The 20,969-nt window shown below is 44.2% G+C and overlaps 1 protein-coding gene across 1 annotated transcript in view; it reads left to right on the top strand.

The window, feature by feature from the left end:
- Positions 1-453: 453 nt before the first annotated feature.
- Positions 454-20,969, top strand: part of GGT7 (gamma-glutamyltransferase 7) — a 35,367-nt gene continuing 14,851 nt past the window's right edge. Inside the window, 9 exon segments of the mRNA XM_033153319.1 lie at positions 454-717; positions 10,359-10,376; positions 10,379-10,468; positions 10,471-10,583; positions 12,712-12,863; positions 17,374-17,491; positions 17,790-17,857; positions 18,112-18,185; positions 20,709-20,905. Coding sequence (XP_033009210.1) covers positions 492-717; positions 10,359-10,376; positions 10,379-10,468; positions 10,471-10,583; positions 12,712-12,863; positions 17,374-17,491; positions 17,790-17,857; positions 18,112-18,185; positions 20,709-20,905 — 1,056 coding nt within the window. The 5' untranslated portion in view covers positions 454-491.

The raw sequence follows: 20,969 nt of genomic DNA, 5'->3' as shown, positions 1-20,969 counted from the left end.
AACCATCAGCCTCAGCATCCCTGCACCTGTAATTATGGTCTACTCTTTGCTACACCTGTGCTCACCAAAACTAGTTTTCCCCACCTTTCTTGGGAAGGGGTCCAATCTATGCGAGGCTGGTGTGTGTGTGTGTAGACGGATAGACAGATATACCGTAGATTAGATTAGATTATAGATATGTGATTTTGTATTAATGCTTCATTTTTATATGCAACTGTGCATTTTTGCAATATTTGGCTTAAGATGCCTGTTGTTGCTTCTGTTTCCTGTACACCACTTAGAGATATTCTTCAATCTATTAAACAGCATAGAAAAGAGATAACCAGCCACCTGCCCGACGGTCCGCCTGGCTCAGGTGGGCGGTCCCTGGGCTCCAAGCCCCGCCCTGCCCTCGTCCCCACTCGCTGCTTGCCTTCCGCCACTTCCGGAGCGTGGTCCTTGGCTCGGAGGCGGCGGCTTCCCGGCCCGGGAGGCGCAGGCAAGCAGGCAGGATGGCGGCGGCATCAGCAGCCTCCGCGTCTGCAGCGTCGTCTGCGGCCGGTGCCTCCGAGAAGGAGGCGAGTCAGCAGAGCAGCCTGGGCGCCTACTCGCCCGTCGACTACATGAGCATCACCAGCTTCCCCCGCTTGCCCGAGGAGGAGCCCGGCGGCGGTGCCCCCGAGAGCTGCCTGCGCTCCAGGAAGGAGGAAGACGCGTTCCTGGCCGAGCAGGACACGGGTGAGAGCGGGAGCCGAGGGGCCGCGCCGCCTGCCTGCCTGCTCCCTGCACCCTCCATCCATCCGACCAGTCCATGACTCCATGCTCCATCCTCCCACCCACCTCCGCTGCCTCCAGCCTTCGTCCACAAGTCCTAAGCAAGCATCTTCCCGCATCTCGCCCCCTTCCTGCGCCATCCCTTCCTCCTCCTCTCCCCTTCCCAGAAGCATTTGGCACCAGCATTTGGATGGCGCAGCAGCCATCCCATGCCTCCTCTGAACATCCCAGCCCAGCGGCCCGGGGATCTCTGCAGCCATATTTGACTCCTCAGCCTCCTCTCCCACCCACCCATAGCGCGGGATGGTGCTGCGTGAGCATCCCTCCCCGCCTGGGTACCGGCTCCTTGCACATCCCTGCCATTTCCCTTCCTCCTGTTTTCCGCTCTGCCTTTCTCATCCCCATCTCCCATTTAATTTCCTCTCCCTTTTCTGCTCTGCTACTTTCCCCTATTGGGGCAGTAAAGTGAGTGGCTCTCCAGTCCTCCGCCCCTCCAGATCTTGCAGCCCACCCTGTGTTTGCTGCTCCACAGAATAACCTTTTGTGCTAAAGCAGCCTCCTCCGTCCTCATTATCTTCCCAACTCTCCCACCTCCTCTGAAAGCTCCAAATCAGCATCTCATGGTTTTACCTCCGCCTCTGGTTGGCTTGGATGAGCTTTCCCCAAAATGTTGATTTTCACAGTACTGCCAAGTTAATTACCCAGCCTAGTCACTCCCATCCTACATAATGTGGAGACTTTATGTGGCATCCTTTTGTTCTGTAATGCCTGAAAAATGGGGAGGGATGGGGGACAGAGGTCCTGTGAAGATATTGGAAAATATAGCAAGGGCCGAGTTTTTTGTTCTCTCACCAGCTATTGACAAGCATTAAGAATGCCCTTGGAGACTTTACTATTTTTGTATCAGACCTGCACTGCAAAAGCCGGATGAAATTTGGCAGAGGTAACCAAGACCTATCCAACTTAAATGCAGATTCTACTAGTTCTTGCAATGCGATTGTACAGGCACAACGTGCAAACTAGAGTTTCTGGTTGCTGTCCCCGTCTCATAATTGGAGCTCCCTGAGCCACCCATTGAAACTGATTGGCAGAAGATTTAGGACTGACAAATGGAAGTACTCCTTCATTCAGTGTGCAGCTATGTTTGCAGTTCACTGCCATAGCTTATATTGCTTTCTAAAAAAGGTTTAAACAGACTTAGAGTGGATAGGTCAGAATAGCCAAATAGAACCTCCATGTTACAGAGATAACTACTGTGAATCTCAGATACTGGTGATAACTCACAAGAGGAAAGCAAGAAAGAGCCATACTGGCATTTTTTTGTAACCAGATTTTTGAATGACTAACAGGTATCAGATTTGGTACATCCTCCTGCGATGAACTTATGGACTCATCACATTGTGAGAAATCCTCAGTTGGGACTCATGTTAGACTGGATTCAAACCACTAATTCAACAGGTTAAAAATGAATGAAAAAGCCAATATATGAATCTATAGAGACATGCCATCTAAAAAATGCTGAGGTAAGTCAACAGAACTCATTGGTTCTGGTACAGACCCCCCAGTAGCCGAGATAAGTGTTTTGACGTTTTCTCCACTCCCTTTCGCTATGTGTAACAATGAAGTACAGTAGTAAAAGCAAAAGCATGAACTGTGCGCTTTTCTTTCTCTACCTCTGCTACCGGTATAATGTTGAAAGTGAGACTTGCAAATCTTTCCTTGAATGGGGCTTGGGAGTCTAATACACTGGAGTTTACAGGTCTTGCATTACTAGACAAAATTATTGATCTCCACTTTAAAATAGAAGCAAAGGGGGTAGGGAAGCAGCAGGGTTCCCCCCCTCCTTTATAGCATATGAAGGATCTCTTGGAAGATTCAGGACACTGTAAAAGAAGTGCTTCACTTTTATTTCATTGTCCCATCGTGACTCACCACCACTCTCGTGTTTTCGTATTTTTCATTTCCATTTGGTCTGCTCATTCCAAGCTTCTGAAATTTGCAAAATCAAATAAACGTTTCAGTTTGGCACCCCCATGATTATATGTCAATCGTTTATTGATTCTCTTTTCAGATGCATATGTATCCATTGGTTAAATCCTGAGTGTTTCCTCATTTGAAGTTTGTTTCATTGTTTGTCATGTATCAAACTATTGACTCTCCTAACTGGTATCCGATGCCAGTATCTTTACAAACCAGCATGACACTTTTACATGATGGGTTCTTCCAAGCTCTCAAAACTAGTAGCTGGCATGAAAATACAACAACTGCAAAAAAAGCTTTAAATAAATATTTGGGCTGTTTCTGTCCCTCTGCATAAATATTAATAAAATGATCTATGCCCATAAAACCTTTGCATTTCACTACATTAGTTATTCATTATAATACTTTTTTTTGCTCATATTGTGCATTTCAAATGTTCAAAGCTCCTCAACATAATTTATCTCCGTAATCATCATAATTCATAGACACAAGTTGCATTTGTGTTGATCTATATTTTGTTTCTCTGTTGGGATCTAGCCCTCATTTTTGTCTCCCTTATGCATGTTTAAATATGCTCCCAGACATTGAACTTCCCTGCCAATGGTAGCCTCCAAGCAGGAAGCACCAGATATACCTTTCATAGTTTATGTGTGTTTTGGTTCTCCAGATGTTGCTGAACTACAAATCGTATTAGCTCCAGAAAGTGTGGGCAGAGGGCAGGGGTTATAGGCATTGTAATTCAGCAACATTTATATATTAATGTTATATATGTGACACACACACACACACACACACACATACATACACGTGTATGTCAGCAAGGTTGTAAGTATTGGCCATGAAGTTGCAGTGTACAATATAATTTCTACATTTTCTGCTACACCAACAGCATGGTGATACTATTTTGTATCACTAATGATTGCCATGTAGTGGGACATCAAAACACATTCTCAGGCATTTGTTTTATATTGAGAAAGGAGGGGATGTAAGCAGTAAATGTTATCTACTTTTACAAATGAAATGCAGTTGGAAGTGGTTTTCCACAAGGATACATAGAAAGATTAGTCTGAGTCTGAGTTACCATATCTTTTTATGAAGCAGAATATTTGGGGTGTGTTCAACTAACTAACTCAGAGTAGACCCATTCAAATTAATGGCCATTCCTAACTTAGGTCCATTAATTTTAGTGGGTCTGCTCTTAGTAGTAGTTGAATACAACCCCTTTTAACAGAAGGAAAACATAAATCTTTATTTAGAAGAGATAGGTTAAAGTTGGGTGTGTTTCACTTATGTCATAATGTCTCTTGTTGATATTTATTTTGAAAGAAGCAAATAAGTCTGGGCTAATTTGGGAGGAAACAGGGTTGATCCCATTACTTGCCTGCACTGGTGGTCATTGCAAGGGCTGGGGCAGAGTTTCCTATATTATACTGATTGGAGGGATGAGATGGCACTCTTTCCCCTGACTCAGTGGGCAGGAGAGGAACACCTGCTCAGCACTGTCAGCTGACAGTACCCTGACAACCTGTTTGGCAGGAGCAGTTCATTCACACCCCTCAATTGGAGTGGTAAGTTTTACATACAAAGAGGAAATTTGGGGAAATAGAATATACAGGTGAAACTCGAAAAATTAGAATATCGTGGAAAAGTCCATTTATGTATGCAATTGTTTTCATTAGAAACTGGAGTTTAATATATGAGATAGACTCATGACATGCAAAGCGAGATATGTCAAGCCTTTGTTTGTTATAATTGTGATCATTATGGCGTACAGCTGATGAAAACCCCAAAATTGAAATTGTTAATTTGGGGTTCTCATCAGCTGTACGCCATAATCATTACAATTATAACAAATAAAGGCTTGACATACCTCGCTTTGCATGTCATGAGTCTATCTCATATATTAGTTTCACCTTTTAAGTTGAATTACTGAAAGAAATGAGCCTTTCCACGATATTCTAATTTTTCAAGTTTCACCTGTATACAGTATTACTGATTTGTATTTTAAGCCCCCCACCCCAAGCACATAGAAGCTTTAGGAATACTTTTTCAGGCTGTCAGCAGTGGATGTCATGGACCAAACCATGTAACATATAATTGTGTAATCCTGTGATTCACATCATGATAAGTTCCATTGAGTTCAATGGCACTTACTCCCAGGTAAGTGTGTGTAGGATTGAAGCCCCAGAGAAAGTGACTACTTCTTAGCAGTAGGGAACAGTGTGGTGGACTGCTGCTACTCACCTGAACTGTGTTTGGTTACGTTGCTGCTTACAGGGGAGGAAGTCAAGGCAGCAGTGAGGTTGGACTGGTGCAAATGCATCAACAGAGTCAATCTGTTACTTCTGCCAGTACGTTTGCACCATGCTGACCTTGCCGCTAACTCCCCCTCTATCTCCTAGTAAGTAGCAGCAATGCAACTAACCAGAGGTCAGGTGAGAAGTTCCATCCCATCACACCAACTGCTACAGCGTGCCGGGCTGGTAGATATCTCTTCACAGCATGAAAAAAGAGTCACAATTTGGTTATGCCCATTCATAAGCAAGGGATGCATTTCATAACAATTCACTTAATTTACAGACATACCTTTAGGACACAGCTTACTTGATTTCTCAAAAGTAAATTGTGGCACACAAACAGCATTTGATGATTTAAGGCTCAAAAGAAATTGTGTGTGTACACATTGTATGTATATAAATTTCTTGTAGATAAACCCATATTCAAGGATGAAACTATTGCTTGAAATGAGAGCTTTGTTGTTTGTGACATATAGTAATTAACACCATTGCCTGTTTCCATTACAGTGTGGAGCTGTTTTAATGTGTAATTTTATTTCTGTAATATGATCCACAGTAGAATGATCCTGCCAAAGCAAAGCAGTTTTTTAGCCCCCTTGATTTCAGCAGGAGAGAGTAAACCATGTCCTTAATATAAATCAAAGGAATGTGAAAGTGCAGTTTGCATTCTATGTAGCGATGATAGTTGTGGCGTCAAGCAGGGGCTGTCAAAAAAACAGAGTAAAAGTATATCACTGTTACATTGAAATACATTGATTTCACTTTCTTCCTGCCCCCTATTGTGTATCATCAATGCATTCTATAAAACAATGGATCACTGGCTCTGGTGCAGCCAAGTGTTGGGTAAATTTACTTTACTGGATTTTTATTTATTTTTTAATCTGCACAGATGCTTAAAGATGACGTTTTATGTATCTCAACTCATGTTCGGGAAGCTTTAAAAGAAAAGGAAGCGGGTGCAGGGATGGAATTGACTGTGCATGGCTACATCTGGGCAAGTAGAATAATAGAATCTTAGAGTTGGAAGGGACCCAAGGGTCATTTGTCCAACCCCTTGCAATGCAGGAATCTTGGGAGTTTTAAGGGATCAGGTGCACTCCTGCAGTTCACCTTTGATTACTCCAATCCACATGCTTTGTGGTCTCTATCCCTCATGGATCCATGTTCACATGGATAACGTAAGACACACTATACCTTTAAAGCACATTCGAAGCATGTTCCCTCCCTCAAAGAATTCTGGGCACTGTAGTTTATTAAGGACTATTTGGAATTGCAACTCTGTGAAGGGTAAACTACAGTGCCCAGAATTCTTTGAGGGAAAGACTGTGCTCCAAATGTGCAGTCAAGATATAATTTGTACAGAGCAAAAAGGAGACTGCATAACCAGTTTGAATGATGCAGTGAACACAGCCAGCTTCCTGATGTAGGAATTTATACTGCCTCTGAATACAGTACACAGCTGCCATTTTTAGTTGCCGTTGCTAATAGTCATTGATACATCAATTCCACAGAAGCTTTTGCCTAAGCCCTTTGTAAAAGCCATCTAAGCTAGGGCAACACACCAGGAGGAGGCAGGTAGAAGTTGCAAGACTGCTGCTGGCCCTTTCCCCCCTGTATCTGGAAAATAGCATATTGGAGGAGCCGGAGGCCTGGCCATCTAGCCCAGCCCATGAAGGGCAAGAACTTTGCCACAGCCACAGCTGATTCATTTTGGGGGGGGGAGCAGAGAGCCTATTTATATTGAGGCAGCCATTGATAATGGGTCACTGCCAGTAGCCAGCCCTGGTAGGGTGGTCCTGAAGGGGGAGACGCCAAGGGGGAGATAATCCCTTTGAGTCTTCCTTTTGGAGCATGACAAAGGGGAAGGTGCTCCTCACAGGTAATAGGGTATGCTCCTTGGTGAAAGATTGGAGTTAACTTGGCTTTCAAGTGAGAGGTGCAATGCTGGCAAGTTGTGTCTGTAGCAAGAGCATGAATATCCAATGTGATTGGTGGGTGCTTTGTAGTTTTATATTGTTTTGAATTACTTATTGTACTTTTATTATTTAGTTATTTGTATTAATTTGCTGATCACCGTTTCGGGGTCCTTTACGCCCCAAAGCTGTACTGGCACCTCCCCATTTGTATGTGACCGGCACACATGCAACTGCTGACAAGCGCACCATTTTCAGCACTGCAAGCGAGCAAGGCAGGGGCAGAACGGGGTGGGGTGGGTTTATGTGCATCTCACTCATGCGCACAGCACCTCAGAACATAATCTCAGTGTAAATGGGGAGTAGCATAATATCCTGAGGCAGTAAATTGCCTACGTTTGCCGTATTTTGCAAGAAGATATAGTGTCAGGACTTATAAGGTTCAAGCTAAGAGTTTAGAAGACAATTCTCTGTCTTCTTTAGCCCCAAACCACTTCAGTGGTGTTAGCATGGGATTAACTGGGAATAAATGGCATTTGGCTTTTCCCACGGGTGATTTCCCATGCTTCCGAAAAAGAGGCAAACTGAGAGCATGGAAACAGGTGCACAGACACATTGCATGCCACAAATTCCCGTTCTGTGAAGCACAGATGTCTTGCTAACACATGCTGAACTTTCTATACTCTTTGCTGCTAGGTAACGATGTAGGATAAGGAAATTTCCAGTCCACCAAAATGGGCTTTGGTTCTCCTTTCCACATGGTTGTCAACAATCTTTGTGTTTCTAAGGGTGTGTCCATGCTTCCACTTGTCCTGTGCCTAGAAAGCATGGGGGGGGGGTCTGAGAGGATTTTCATTTGTCCCACCACTTTCCCTGAGAAAACCCACTGTTTATTGCTGAATTGGAACAAATTTCCATCAACAGTTTTCCTAGGGGAAAGCAGTGGGAGAAGAGGAAGTGTGGGTGAGCCCATAGCCATGTAAGAAACACAGAATGAGTTTCTGTAGGCTGTGATAAAGAGCATCCATACCTCAGTGGGAAAGCATTTCATTAAATGTTTTTAATAATAATAATAATAATAATAATAAGTTATTTGGTTAAAAGAAGGAGCCCACCATTTTGTTTGTGCTGTCTGACCCACCCCAAAAGGACCTTCCAAAATAAGCTCCCTGTATTATAGACTTTATGTGATTATAAATGGGACATGTAACAAAGGACCGGATCCAACTCACAGGTCTATCTAACAGAAGCCTGTGCAATTTTCCTATCACTTTCTTTACTGAAAAAGGTGGAGGCAACATCAACTGACAAGGACCAAAATACTATGCTGATCACCAAATGCGATGTTTCTGTAGTTGTTGCTGTCTTTGTATCTATAGAATCATAGAGTTGGAAGGGACCCTGATGACAATCTAGTCCAACCCTCTACAATGAAGGAATATACAGCTATCCCAGACAGGGATTGAACCTGCAACCTTGGCGTTATCAGCACTAGACTCTAACCAACTGAGCTATCCAGTGCTGATTTGCAGCTCCTTCTGCCTCCTCTCTGAAGGGAAGAGCCTCAGTCCTGGACAATGTCTTGAATGGACAGCGACTGGAGCACTCTATGGATCCATGGAAGGACTGCTTCTTCCATGGCTTCACATCTTTGCCATTAGCCACCTCATGAGCTGATTTGCAGTTCCTTCTGCCACTCCCTCTGGAGGGAAGAGCTTTGAGCAATAACAGAGCCTGCCATAAAACACCTCTGTGTATTTCTAAGGCAGGTGTAGATATAGGTGCCTTCGATCTCCAGACCTCCCCACTCCACCCAACACAGAAATCTGTGGTGTGGCTTAGAGAAGAATAGAAACATTATGTTTCACACACAAGCACACACAGCCAAGGCAAGGTGGGAAGAGCTGCCTTTCAGGGAGATGTTTTTATTGGGCTGATTGAAGCACAATGGCTATGTGGTGCTCAGGAGATTAGCAATAGAAGTAATGGTGTGTGGCAATAGACAGCACCCAGCGAAACATTGCCATGCATGTTTTAAAAAAAAAACCCCAACCCAACTACATAATGTACTTCAGTGTATCCACACATAATTTTATTGTTACCAAGGTTGTGTGCCAGCCCCAATCTCTCCAATACAGGGAGTTCCAGGGGCTCACCTAGGGCTGGCGATTCTGCTGGGAGTCAAGGCGCAGCAGAGACTGTTGTGTGTGTTTTCTAAGAAATGTGGTTTATTGTACACACATTGACACTTGGGTCTACTTTGGAGAGAGTTCAGAGCATTGCATCTCAAGGAAGGCTTTTTCCACACAGCAGCGTAGCATCAGATCCAAGACCTCTCTGTCTCTGTTCCCAGCCTGCCTTCAGCCAGCCTGCCAAAATGGTTCTGACCTTTAGGCCCCACATGGACTTATTTCCTGCTTCCTTCCCAGAAAACTCTTACCAAGCAACTCCTTCCCTTCTCCCAAACCTAGTTTTAAAAGGTGGTAATTTCCTGTGTGACACCACACCCAAGTTATGTGGCAACCACCCCCTTGGTTATCTGTAGGGTTTTTGGTCTTGCAGATGCCTTAACGGCAGGGCCATCGTCTGCCTCTGCCCCTGTCTGGAAGAAAAATAAGCTCAGCCCAGCACCCAAGACTCTAGAAATCTGGCACCCAGAGACCTGCAGGATCCCTGTTTTCCTGTTACCCCATAACATTATGTTGTATCTTTCCCCTTACTGGATTATCCACAAATTTGGAAAAAATTGGATTAAATGGGGTGGGGATGGGGGGGGGTTTGGTTTGCCATTTGGACGAAGATGGTGTTATGTGGATGATGTGAAAAACATACACACATGGGTTGCATCAAACCCACTCCAAAACTGCTGTGTGTACACCCCCTGCATTCTTGCATTGATACCATTGCTATAGTTATTATGAGGAACCAAGACAAATGTTCTTAATACAAAGTGCTTCCTCACAGCTTAATCTCGTAAATATTAAAGACCAGTATTTTAAATTTTGTGGTGAATACCCTGTCTCCTTAATGCAATGGGAAATGGCATCGCTGCAGCTACTTCTATGTTTCCTGATGCTAACTAGACCTCCCAGTATCATAAGGAGGCATGACAAGTGGGGTGGAAGTAATGACCATGAGTCATAGCTGCATGGGTTTAGAGTGGCCCACTTCATAATTTGATACTGCCATTAAACTTCCAAGAGTCAAAGGGAAGTATGTGTAACGTGATCCCATAATAGTGGAACCAAGCCAGAAAACATTCTGAATGCTCATGCTGAGCAGAAAAACAATACCATTGGAGCAGGAACAGGTATTCCATGAGTGTCTTTGTTTGTGTATGGTTTTTGATTCTGAGTTAGTGCTTTTCAGCATCTCACTCCTGTGTCCGTCGCTTTTCTCTCCTTTGTGAATGAAGATCCAGATTCCTTCTTAAAATAGCTCGCCTTCAGCGCCTGCCTTCATCTTCATCGGAAATGGGCAGCCAGGATGTCTCACCCCTCCGGGAGACCAGCAAGGACCCATTCTCGGGGACTGCAGCTGTCGCCAGGACGGTCTGACTGTGATCATCACCGCCTGCCTAACGTTTGCTACAGGAGTCACGGTGGCCTTAATCATGCAGATCTACTTTGGAGACCCACAGGTAAGAAGAGGTATTTGACTGTTTTTCTCTTGATAGGGAAGCTTGCATTGAAGTAGGAAAAACCTGCCTTTCACAAATAACGGTAGCTTCTAATTTTGCTTGCTACAGTTAATCATGATGTATTCTTGCATGTAGCAGCGGGATTCAAAGTGCTGTGTTGGGAACTGCCACACTTCTCTTACTGCGCCGGTTCGAGATCAACTACAAATTGCATAACTACCTCCTTATAATAGTGAATGTAATAGTTACTATAGTTACCAGCAGCGTTCAGTGTTGCGAACTCACCATGAGCATGAAGCACTTTGAATGCACCATTTGTCAAAGGGTGAGCTGCACATCGGAACTTCACTTTCCCAGTGCGGGTTCCTCTCTGTCATGCGCTACTCTAAGCATGTAAGGGCTTACCCGCACTTACCTTTTGCCATGCTCTTTCTAGGCACAGGTCTGTGCTTTAAAGGTCTGTGTACAAGTGTTCTCCCACCCCAGAGCTTTCCCCATGAAAACCCACCCTTTAAAGCTGAAGCACAACAAACAGCTTTTTGAGGATTGCTGTTTGCGCCAATTCAGCTGTAAAGAGTGTGTTTTCGTGGGGAAAGCTCTGAGGCAAGAAAAACAAGGCACCTGGACACAGAGCTTTAAAGTGTGGACCATGCCTGGAAAGCATAGAGGAAAGAAGAAGAAGAGTTTGGATTTGATATCCCGCTTTATCACTACCCGAAGGAGTCTCAAAGCGGCTAACATTCTCCTTTCCCTTCCTCCCCCACAACAAACACTCTGTGAGTGAGTGGGGCTGAGAGACTTCAGAGAAGTATGACTACCCAAGGTCACCCAAGGTCACCCAGCAGCTGCATGTGGAGGAGCGGAGACGCGAACCCAGTTCCCCAGATAACGAGTCTACCGCTCTTAACCACTACACCACACTGGCAAGTGTAGATAAGCCCTAAATGTAACCGGGCACATTCTACCCAAGATGGATGGGTCCCACTGCAACACTATTGTTCCTGCTCCTGCAGAGGCAAAATCTAATGCTTTTCTACTAGAGCTGAAACGTTTTCACCTATATTTTTATCCCACCTTTATGACTGGCCCAAGAAAAGCTAGAGAGCTTCATGGATAAACAGGGAGCTGAACTAGTACCAGAGGAAGTTGCGTTATACCAGGTCGGACAATTTGTCCATCTAGGCCAGTGACTGGCAGGAAGTCTCCAAGGTCCCTGGTGGAGATCTTTCATGTTCTTTACCACCTGATTCTTTCTTCTGGAGATCCTAGGGACTGAATCTGGACCTTCTGCATTCGACTAATGTGTTCTATCACTGAGCTATGGTCTCTTCACTATACAATTGGTTTCTTTGATCATAGTCTAACATCCATTGCACCACACTGGCTCTCTTTCCTCACTGAAGCCTCGTGGCTCAAAACATGCATTTAATTCAAAAGAGAACCTCTTTTGCTTCCTGCATCCCAGTTAATATTGGGGTGCTTCCAGACAGTTGGTTATTGTGGGATCCATGCTGCATCAGAATGCCATTCCCTATTTTTCTCTCTCCATTTAATCTGGATTTACCCTTCTTGTAGAAAAACTGACAAGCTCCCCCCCCCGGTCAATGTTGCCAGTGACTTGTTTATGATAATGACCTGAATGACCCATCTGCTACATACAGCCTCCATTTGAATGATTCCTCAGTAATGATTCATGACAAATTAAAAGCAGTCAACAGCATTACCTGTGAAAACAATTTAAAGTCCTAAATAAGTTGTTGGGCATTAAAGCAGGTACAAAAACCTGTGGGCCCCCAGCAGTGCTTTTTCTGGGGGGACGCATACCCCTAAACATTTTGTGAAGTTTGGCCTCATTGAGGGGCAATATTTCAATATGAGTAGGAAAATGAGTACCCCTAAACATTTTTTTGGGGGGGGGAAGCACTGCCCTCCAGCGGTTGTAGGACCACAACGGCCATCTTTTCTGATCATTGGCCATGTTGGCTTGGGTTGATGGGAGTTGGTGTCCAGCTACATCTGGAGGGCCCCATCCTTTCTTTAACATAAACACATGATGGAGGCTGGACCTTTCTGGACCTACCTAGTCCCAGCACATGAAGCTTTTGTCTCATAATGTGACTTCCCACAGATATTCCATCAAGGTGCCGTAGTCACCGATGCTGCTCGCTGCACAGCACTGGGGATCGAGGTATTGAACAAGCAAGGCTCCTCCGTGGATGCAGCCATCACCTCAGCCTTATGCTCAGGAATCATCAACCCTCACACGGCCGGCATTGGTGGGTAGGTGTTCGCCACGATCTCCTTTGCTTATCATTTGTCATCCTGTTGTGTCACCCTGGGAAGCCTCCTGGCCCTCATCAGAAAAGAGAGTTGTGTTGTCATTGCTGGGCAAACTCCTATGACTGTTGGGGAATGACCTTTGCAAATGCTCCACGGTGATATGGTCTTGTTGTTCTCACACAGGTCTTATTTGTCTGAGGTGGTGGTGAGGAAGTCCATGCTGGTTTTAAGATTTGCATGTGGCAAATCCAGGCTCATGTGGCAGCCTGAAAGTTGAATGAAGCCTTCTGTAAGTTTTGACTGGCTCTTCTGCAGTAGATTGTGGAGGAAAGAAGTTGTGCAAATGTGCCCTACTGAACCAATAACTGTACGCTAATGATACTGTGCCATATAAACTGTTCTAATGAATGATAATTAATGCAAGCTTCAAGAGGCTGGTTCACATATCACCATCTTAAATGAGGAAATGTGTGGCATCATGCCCACAGTTGTTTATATGTCCTCTGGGAAAAGGGAGCACGATTCCTTCTTCCAATGGCCAGTAAAGGCAATGGCAGCTGCCAGTTCCTTTCACTATTTGCTTTCTACTGCAGAAGAAAATGAGTGCTGGGAATGACCTCTGGCCACTCTATGCCACGGGTGGGAAACTTCAGGTCTGAGGACCAAATGTGGCCCCCAAGTCACTCTATCTGGCCCTCAGGATTCTTGCCGCACTACATACCCTCCCCTGCTCCGCACCTTCCTTGAGTGTCTTTGCCTGGCTTGAATGGTTCCTTGAATGTTGACAGTGCCTTTGCTTGCCTGGAAGAAGGACAGAGAGGAATGTCTGAATTTGTGCAGAAACTAGTTTACTGTACAAAGGTAAAGTGCACACCTGTGGCTCTGCTCAGTTTTTGCCTTTGATTCTTCTTATCGTTACATGTGGCTCCTAGAAGGTTGCCAGAAGGGAATGTGGCGGCTTGGCTGGAAAGATTTCTCATTCCTGCTCTATACTGAAAGGAGGCAACCTATTCTTTGCTTCCGTCAGTGAGGCTGATCCTATGTATGCCTCTGTAAAAGAGCGTGTGATCAACCCATTGTTCTAACAGATCGTAGGGAAGGGGCTTCCTACATATGTTGAGTTTAGGATATGGTCACCTGGGAAAATGGCCTGGGATGATAATATATTAAATAATCTCCACTGTTGGATTTTTATTGTTACCCCGTACTTCCTGGTATTCTAAGCTGTGCAGATCAGAGACAGATTTATGTGAATCAGAAGATAGCTTTGGAGGTCAGTTGGGTTCAGTGCCATAGAAGGACTGCCATGCATCTTCCTCCAAAAGACAAGCTGTGTCTGTTGCTCATCACTGCCATTTATTTAAGCCAGGGGAGTTTCTGCACTCCAGAGGCCAGATTCAACTGCAAATTTCATCAACATTTACCTCCTCAACACCTGGCCCTCTGCCCATAGCTGTGGCCTCTTTTCAGCCATCACAATGTTTGTTTTAAAGAGGTTTATGCAAGAGAGATTTCAAGTGTTTTGATAGCCAGAGCACCAGGAAGTTCTTGAGCATATTACATAAACAGAGACACTCAATAACAGCCCATCAGATGGGATTTGAGAAAACCTTTGTTGAAACTGGAAACCCTAGTTTGCCACCCAAGCTGCTTAATCAAAACATATGTTCAGGAGTAAGACAAAAAAACAAAAACAAAAAAGAACAGCAACCAAATTATCACAAAGGTAAGGCTAGTTGAAGGTTAAGAACTGGCTGATTATTTAATGCATAGAGTTGCTCTGTTTTAAATAGAGATTAAAGTATCAGGTGAACACCAACAGTTTAAGTAGAGGAAAAGTGCTTGTTAGGCATGTTTCCCAGTTACTCTGATGAAAGCTTGACCTGTACAACAACATTCAGAGGGGTAACAGGGTTAGTCTATTAAAGCAATTGCAAGAAAGGGTCTTAAAGACTAAGCTCATCCACAGTCCATTTTGCCATTCTGATTCAGCAGTGAAGCATGGATTTTCCATTTTATTTCTATGCCACTTTTTGTTCAAGGGACCCCCCCAAGACAGCTTGCAAAGGAGTCCCCTACAGGAAGGTGTGGGAGAACAGGTGGTGGAAATTTGGGTCTTGTTGATGGTCTGGAAATGAGAGTCTCTGAACTGTAATGGCTGCCCTCTGGCTATAGTAGGCTCGACAGGCCAGCTGGTGATTCCTCAACAAGGGAAGTGCACTTCCTATTCGCAGAAACACTTGTTTCATCTGATTCCAGGTGGCCGAAAGATTTCAAGAGGTCCTTGGATTTCAGGGTCCAGTATTAAGAAACAGCTTTTAAAATTAATGGCAGGGATAAGTCACTTCCCAGGTATACAGTTGACGCAAAGCAGGCTGCAATGAGCACACAACAATAGTGTCTATTTGAGTTGACAACGCCCGGGCACAAAGTTAGCGTTTTGTTTTGGTGACTGGGTGTGGAGATGGATGTCTGCATCATTGATTTATACCTTGGTTATACAACTAGTGACGACACAAATATGTACTGCTGGAGGGAGGGAACTGGATGGTTCAGAAGGGCAAAGTTCTTTGGTTACAATTCTATGCTGGCATCACACCTGGTTTTGTGAAGGACTGCTGATGAACACAAAGCCCCAAGGCCAAGGCACTGATTTACACCACCAGCTGCGTAGAGAGAGAGGGCTTGATCAGTAGGAAGAGACTGGGAAAGCCAATAGCATTGTCCTGCACCTATTAAAGAAGCAACAATGCTTCTTTCTACAACATGTGGTTGAATGAATGGGTTGCATCCGCAGCTAGTCCTACTCAGAGTAGACCCACTGAAATTAATGAACATGACTAACTTAGGTCTATTAATTTAAATGGGTCTAGTGAGTAAAACTTGTTGGCTACAACCCAATGATTCTATCCTTTGCCAGGCTTATACCCAACAGGTCCCAGCAAACAAGATACAGTATCTGAATGTTTGGCCATGAACATAAAACACAATCTTTTTGTACCTCTCTCTGCAAACTGCCTAACGTGACTTGTGCTGTTGCATTCAAAACAGCCTCTCCATATTTCTTTTAAAAATATGGATCTTAAGTTTTCCACACCTAACTGTTGGCTTCCTCACCACTTACCTGTGTAATAAGTCATTGAAATTTTTTTTGTCACTAATACCCGTTAAAAAGGATTAACAAACAGATTAAGAGGGGTATTGCTAGAGGGTAGCCAGGGGACTAAACCCCAGATCTTTTGTGCTGGGACCCAGATCTCTCCCCCTGCCCCATCTCTTTCCCCATTTTAATGAAAACTGCTTTAAAATATGTTTGCTTTGAAGTTCCATTGCACTGCTTAAGGCTTTGCACTTACAGGGATGGCCAACTCCCAAGAGACTGCGATCTACTCACAGAGTTAAAAACTGGCAGTGATCTACCCCATTTTGGGGGGTGGGGGTTTCAGGTCAAAGATGCTGAGCTTTTTTTTAAGGGGAGCCAAAGTAGTTGAGCTTCTTTGGGGGGAGCCAGTGATCTACTGGTGATCTACCACAGATGTCCAGTGATCTACCGTTAGATCCCGATCTACCTGTTGGATGTGCCTGCATGACTAACAGAACTATTTAACTGGATACAGTCCAGCTGCTTAGTGTACTGATGAAACAGTTGTTTGTTTGTTTGTACCCTGCCCATCTGACTGAGTTGCCCCTGCCACTGTGGGCAGCTTCCAACAGAATGCAAAATAAAAGAAAATATCAATATTAAGAACTTCCTGATACAGGACTGCCTTCAGAGGTCTCCAGAAAGTGATGTAGTTGTTTAACTCTTTGACATCTGATGCACCACTACCAAGAAGGCCCTCTGCCTGGCTCCCTGTAGCATCACTTCTCACAATGAGGGAACCGCCATAAGGCCCTCAGAGCTGGACTGCAGTGTCCGGGCTGAACGATGGGGGTGCAGATGCTCCTTCAGGTATACTGGGCCGAGGCTGTTTAGGGCTTTAAAGGTCAACAACAACACTTAAAATTGTGCTCACTTTAAGATGCTGTAGGCTAGCAATGGTGTTGTGGGACACGGGTGGCGCTGTGGGTTAAACCACTGAGCCTCTTGGGCTTGCTGATCAGAAGGTCGGTGGTTCGAATCCCCACGACGGGGTGAGCTCCTGTTGCTCGGTCCCTGCTCCTGCCAACCTAGCAGTTCGAAAGCACGTCAAAGTGCAAGTAGATAAATAAGTACCACTCCGGCGGGAAGGTAAACGGCATTTCCCTGCACTGCTCTGGTTCACCAGAAGCGGCTTAGTCATCTTGGCCACATGACCCAGAAGCTGTACGCTGGCTCCCTAGGCCAGTAAAGCGAGATGAGCGCCGCAACCCCAGAGTCGGACTCAGACACGACTGGACCTAATGGTCAGGGGTCCCTTTACTTTTAGCAATGGTTTGTACTGGAGCAAAGCCTAGGAAGAAGTCATTCCATAGTTGCTGAAGCAAATTTCAATGTGTGTTTCACTCTGGTATTACTCTGTTGTTGCAGTGGAGGAGTAATGCTGGTCCATGACATCAGGAAGAATGAGAGCCGGGTGATTGATTTCCGAGAGACGGCCCCTTTCAGCATCCAAGAAGAGAGCCTTAGGAAGGCTTGGGAAACAAAGGTGCGAGAGAGCCTTTGTTTTTTTTTGGGGGGGGGGAGTTGGTTGGTAACTGCCTCAATTTCTTCTCCCTTAACTTACCTGTTCTGGTATCTTCAACCCCAGTTCCTCTTCCAGAGCCCATTAGGGCTTGCATCTACTAAAAAAACTTCCATCTCCTCAATACATTGCTCTTCTTGCTTTCCATCTGGAGATTTATTTATTTTAATGTTATTTATTTAAGACAGATTTGGTTTCACTACGTGCAATTGGCACTTTTGGTTTTCTTTTTACGCTTTCCTTTGTTCCTCCTTTTATCCAGCCAGGTCTTCTGGTTGGTGTTCCAGGCATGATCAAAGGACTCCACGAAGCACATCAGTCTTACGGGAGGTATGAACATTTTCTCTGCTCAGGCATTCCATTGTTCAGCTCCAGTTGGAAGACTGATGCATGGATGTAATAAATGTGTGCTGTTTATTATTACATTTATATCCTGCCTTTCCTGTAAGGAACTCAAGGGCTACATTCACACAGCAATTTATTCCGTTTTCAAAGACAGCTCACCTGCAACACATGCAGTAATCGTTAACTGTTATATAGCTATCTGCCAGCTGCCATGTCATGCATGTTTCTGTGTTTGCCAGACTGCCATGGAGACAGTTGTTGGGCCTTGCTGCAGATGTGGCCCAGGATGGATTCAATGTCACACATGATTTAGGTGAGTGCATTTATGGAACAAAAGCTGCAAAGCGAGGTTGTATGTACAAGTTGTCTCACATGATTTGATCCTAGAAAATGAAAAATTTCTCAGACTTTGCAGGCTGAGGCTACAGGCGCAAACCAGCACACACACACACCCCTTTTAAAAGTGCCATTGAAATATATGAACATTTGTTCTCAGCTATGATGTTCAGAACTGGAATGTACTAGGCATTCCTCCTTCCACATTTTTCTATGCCAACTTTTCTTAGGGTGCTTCCAGATTATCTGTTTAATCAACATTAATCTTGATTTGTTTGCTGGGAGATTTGATGACTTTGGCTATTGAAAGCGTATTCATTCTGATTGTGGGAAGGCTAGACAATATTGTGTCCAAGCAAGTATCATTCCACACTTTCCAGTGCCCTTTCCCATCATTTCCCTCATCCCAAAAGGCTGAATTTTTTGTGGAAGCAGGATTGTTGCCCAACACCTCGCAGTCAACCATAATTGTGCAACCTGAGAATTTGCCAGGATGTGATTGAATCCCACCTGAAAATAGCAACTGTGTAGAAGTGCCCCAAAGAATCTTGTTCTCAATTCTTTCCCTCCCTGGTTCCTTGTGTAGTGACCTCAGCTTTCTAGATGTGCGATTTAGGGTGCCATGTGATGCCAGTGTGTGATTGAATCCCACCCCAAAATAGCCAGTCTGGAAGCATCCTTGGCAACCACTAGTGTGGAGCCATTTCACACAACTGGACTGAAAGGATGCTACAGGAAAGTTCTAGCTTTACATTTCTCCCCATAGAGCTCCACCTCTTTACATGAGGGCTTTAAGAAATAAAATGGCTGAAGACATGATTTGCTCAAAAATGTCTGGGCAGCATCTTCCACCTGGTCCATGATTTGCTTTCCTGATCCAATGGTAGCAAAATCTGATGGGGAATGTTTGTTTACAGTCATCTGGGACCAGGGAAAAGCCCTTATTTCTAAATGTATTTATGAACCATACCATAGTAGCCTGCAATATAGGATACAGCAGAGACCCTCATATACTTAAAATCTCTCACTCTCACACACATATTTCCATTCTCTCTTTCACTCATGCATGTGCACAAATATATATTTGTTTAAACTCTTTTCAGCCTATTCATTTCTCACTTAAAGTAATATCATCACAAAGCAAAATGATGAATCCCAAACACTGCCACCACACAAAACGCAGCTAAATAGAAGGCAGCATGGAGCAACATACAGTACTTTTCTGTGTAAAAGACTATGCTTTTTTCTGTAAAAATCATGGCAAAAAGTGGGGGTGATCTTATACTAGAGTTTGATTGGTTAGTGCTGTGGCTGTCAACGGCTATTGTGTATTGTGTGTGTTATTTGTTGCTGTGTCAATGGGTGCTGTTGATTGGCTGATGCTCTGGCAGTTGGGCGAGCGATGGGACAGATGCAAGTCAGATTTTGTGATGTGTGTTGGTGAGCGATTTTCGGTAATCGCCCCCTAAAAAAGCTCAACAATTATGAGCAATCTTCCACAAAAAGAAGCTCAACAACTCTATGCCATCTCCCCCCCCCCCATTTTCTTAAAATTGAGTCCTCCCAAAATAGGGGGCGTGTTATACATGGGGGCGTCTTATAGACAGAAAGTATGGTAGTTCAGCTGGTCAATTATCAGTCAAGCGAAAACAAGGCAACATGTGACCAAATTGCAAACATTCAATATGTAATCACAACTTATATAATGTCAAAAACAGGAAACTAAGCATATATAATGTAATTCTCATCAACATAAACAATAAAACAGAAGGTCTCTGAAAGTCACTGCTGATTATAAATAGAAACAAATGGCAGAAAGTCATCCAATAAGAAACAAGCTGAAAAGCTTTGTTTTATGACGTTCCAATGTAGCTGAAGTAGTCAACGGACTGTCGTGTGTGTACAGTGTTTCGGGATATAGTCCATTGTTTCGTAAGAACTTCTTCAGCACAGCAATGGAAAGTAGACGTATTTCATAAACTGTGAAAAATTAATGGGACAATGACCTATTTCTACATAGCAATGTAAAAGACAAAATTTACAATAATGAAGTACAAATGCAAAATACATACCACATACGTAATGCGAATAAATATATACTTGTGGAACAACGCTCATAAACTTATGTAGTCACTGCTACTGGACTCCCAGCTTCAAACAGTATATATAGCTGACTCCAGGTGGTGCCAAATACAAGAGAATGGTGTTTAAAGGTACAGAACTGAAAACCTGGCACATAAATGCTGGCAAAGTAGGTGATTAGTGGGTAGATATGCAGAATCCATTCAGCAAATGAGGCACCACCACCAACAAGGTCTTTACCTCTGAAGAAGGGCCTTATTTGCTGAAGACCTTAATCATGGGTATCTTCAACATATGCAGGCTGTAGATCCTTTCTGTGTGGGCAGTCTTCCTAGACCTTTATCCCAAAGTTAGTCTGTCTGAGCATCTTTTGCGGCAATCGCCACTCACCCTTCTGTTTTCTCTCTCATTGTTGTAGCAATGGCTATAAAAGAAATGAAGGAAGAGCAAAACTACTCAGATAAATTCAGAGAGACCTTCCTCCCAGATGGCCAGCCCTTGTTGCCTGGCATGTTTGTGAGAAGACCAGACCTGGCTGCTCTTCTTGACTTGCTTGGGTCGGCAGGGGTCTCAGCTTTCTACAGTGGAAATGTAACACAAGAGATTATTTCAGAGGTGAGTCAACCCGATTCTTTTCTCTGTGTGGATTGCTTTGTGCATTTGATGCCAGAGAGGCATT

This window comes from Lacerta agilis, chromosome 6 (genome assembly GCF_009819535.1).
Source record: "Lacerta agilis isolate rLacAgi1 chromosome 6, rLacAgi1.pri, whole genome shotgun sequence".
Lineage (NCBI taxonomy): Eukaryota > Metazoa > Chordata > Lepidosauria > Squamata > Lacertidae > Lacerta > Lacerta agilis.
The sequence above is the reverse complement of the archived record's forward strand: the minus strand, read 5'-3'. Positions and strand labels throughout refer to the sequence as shown.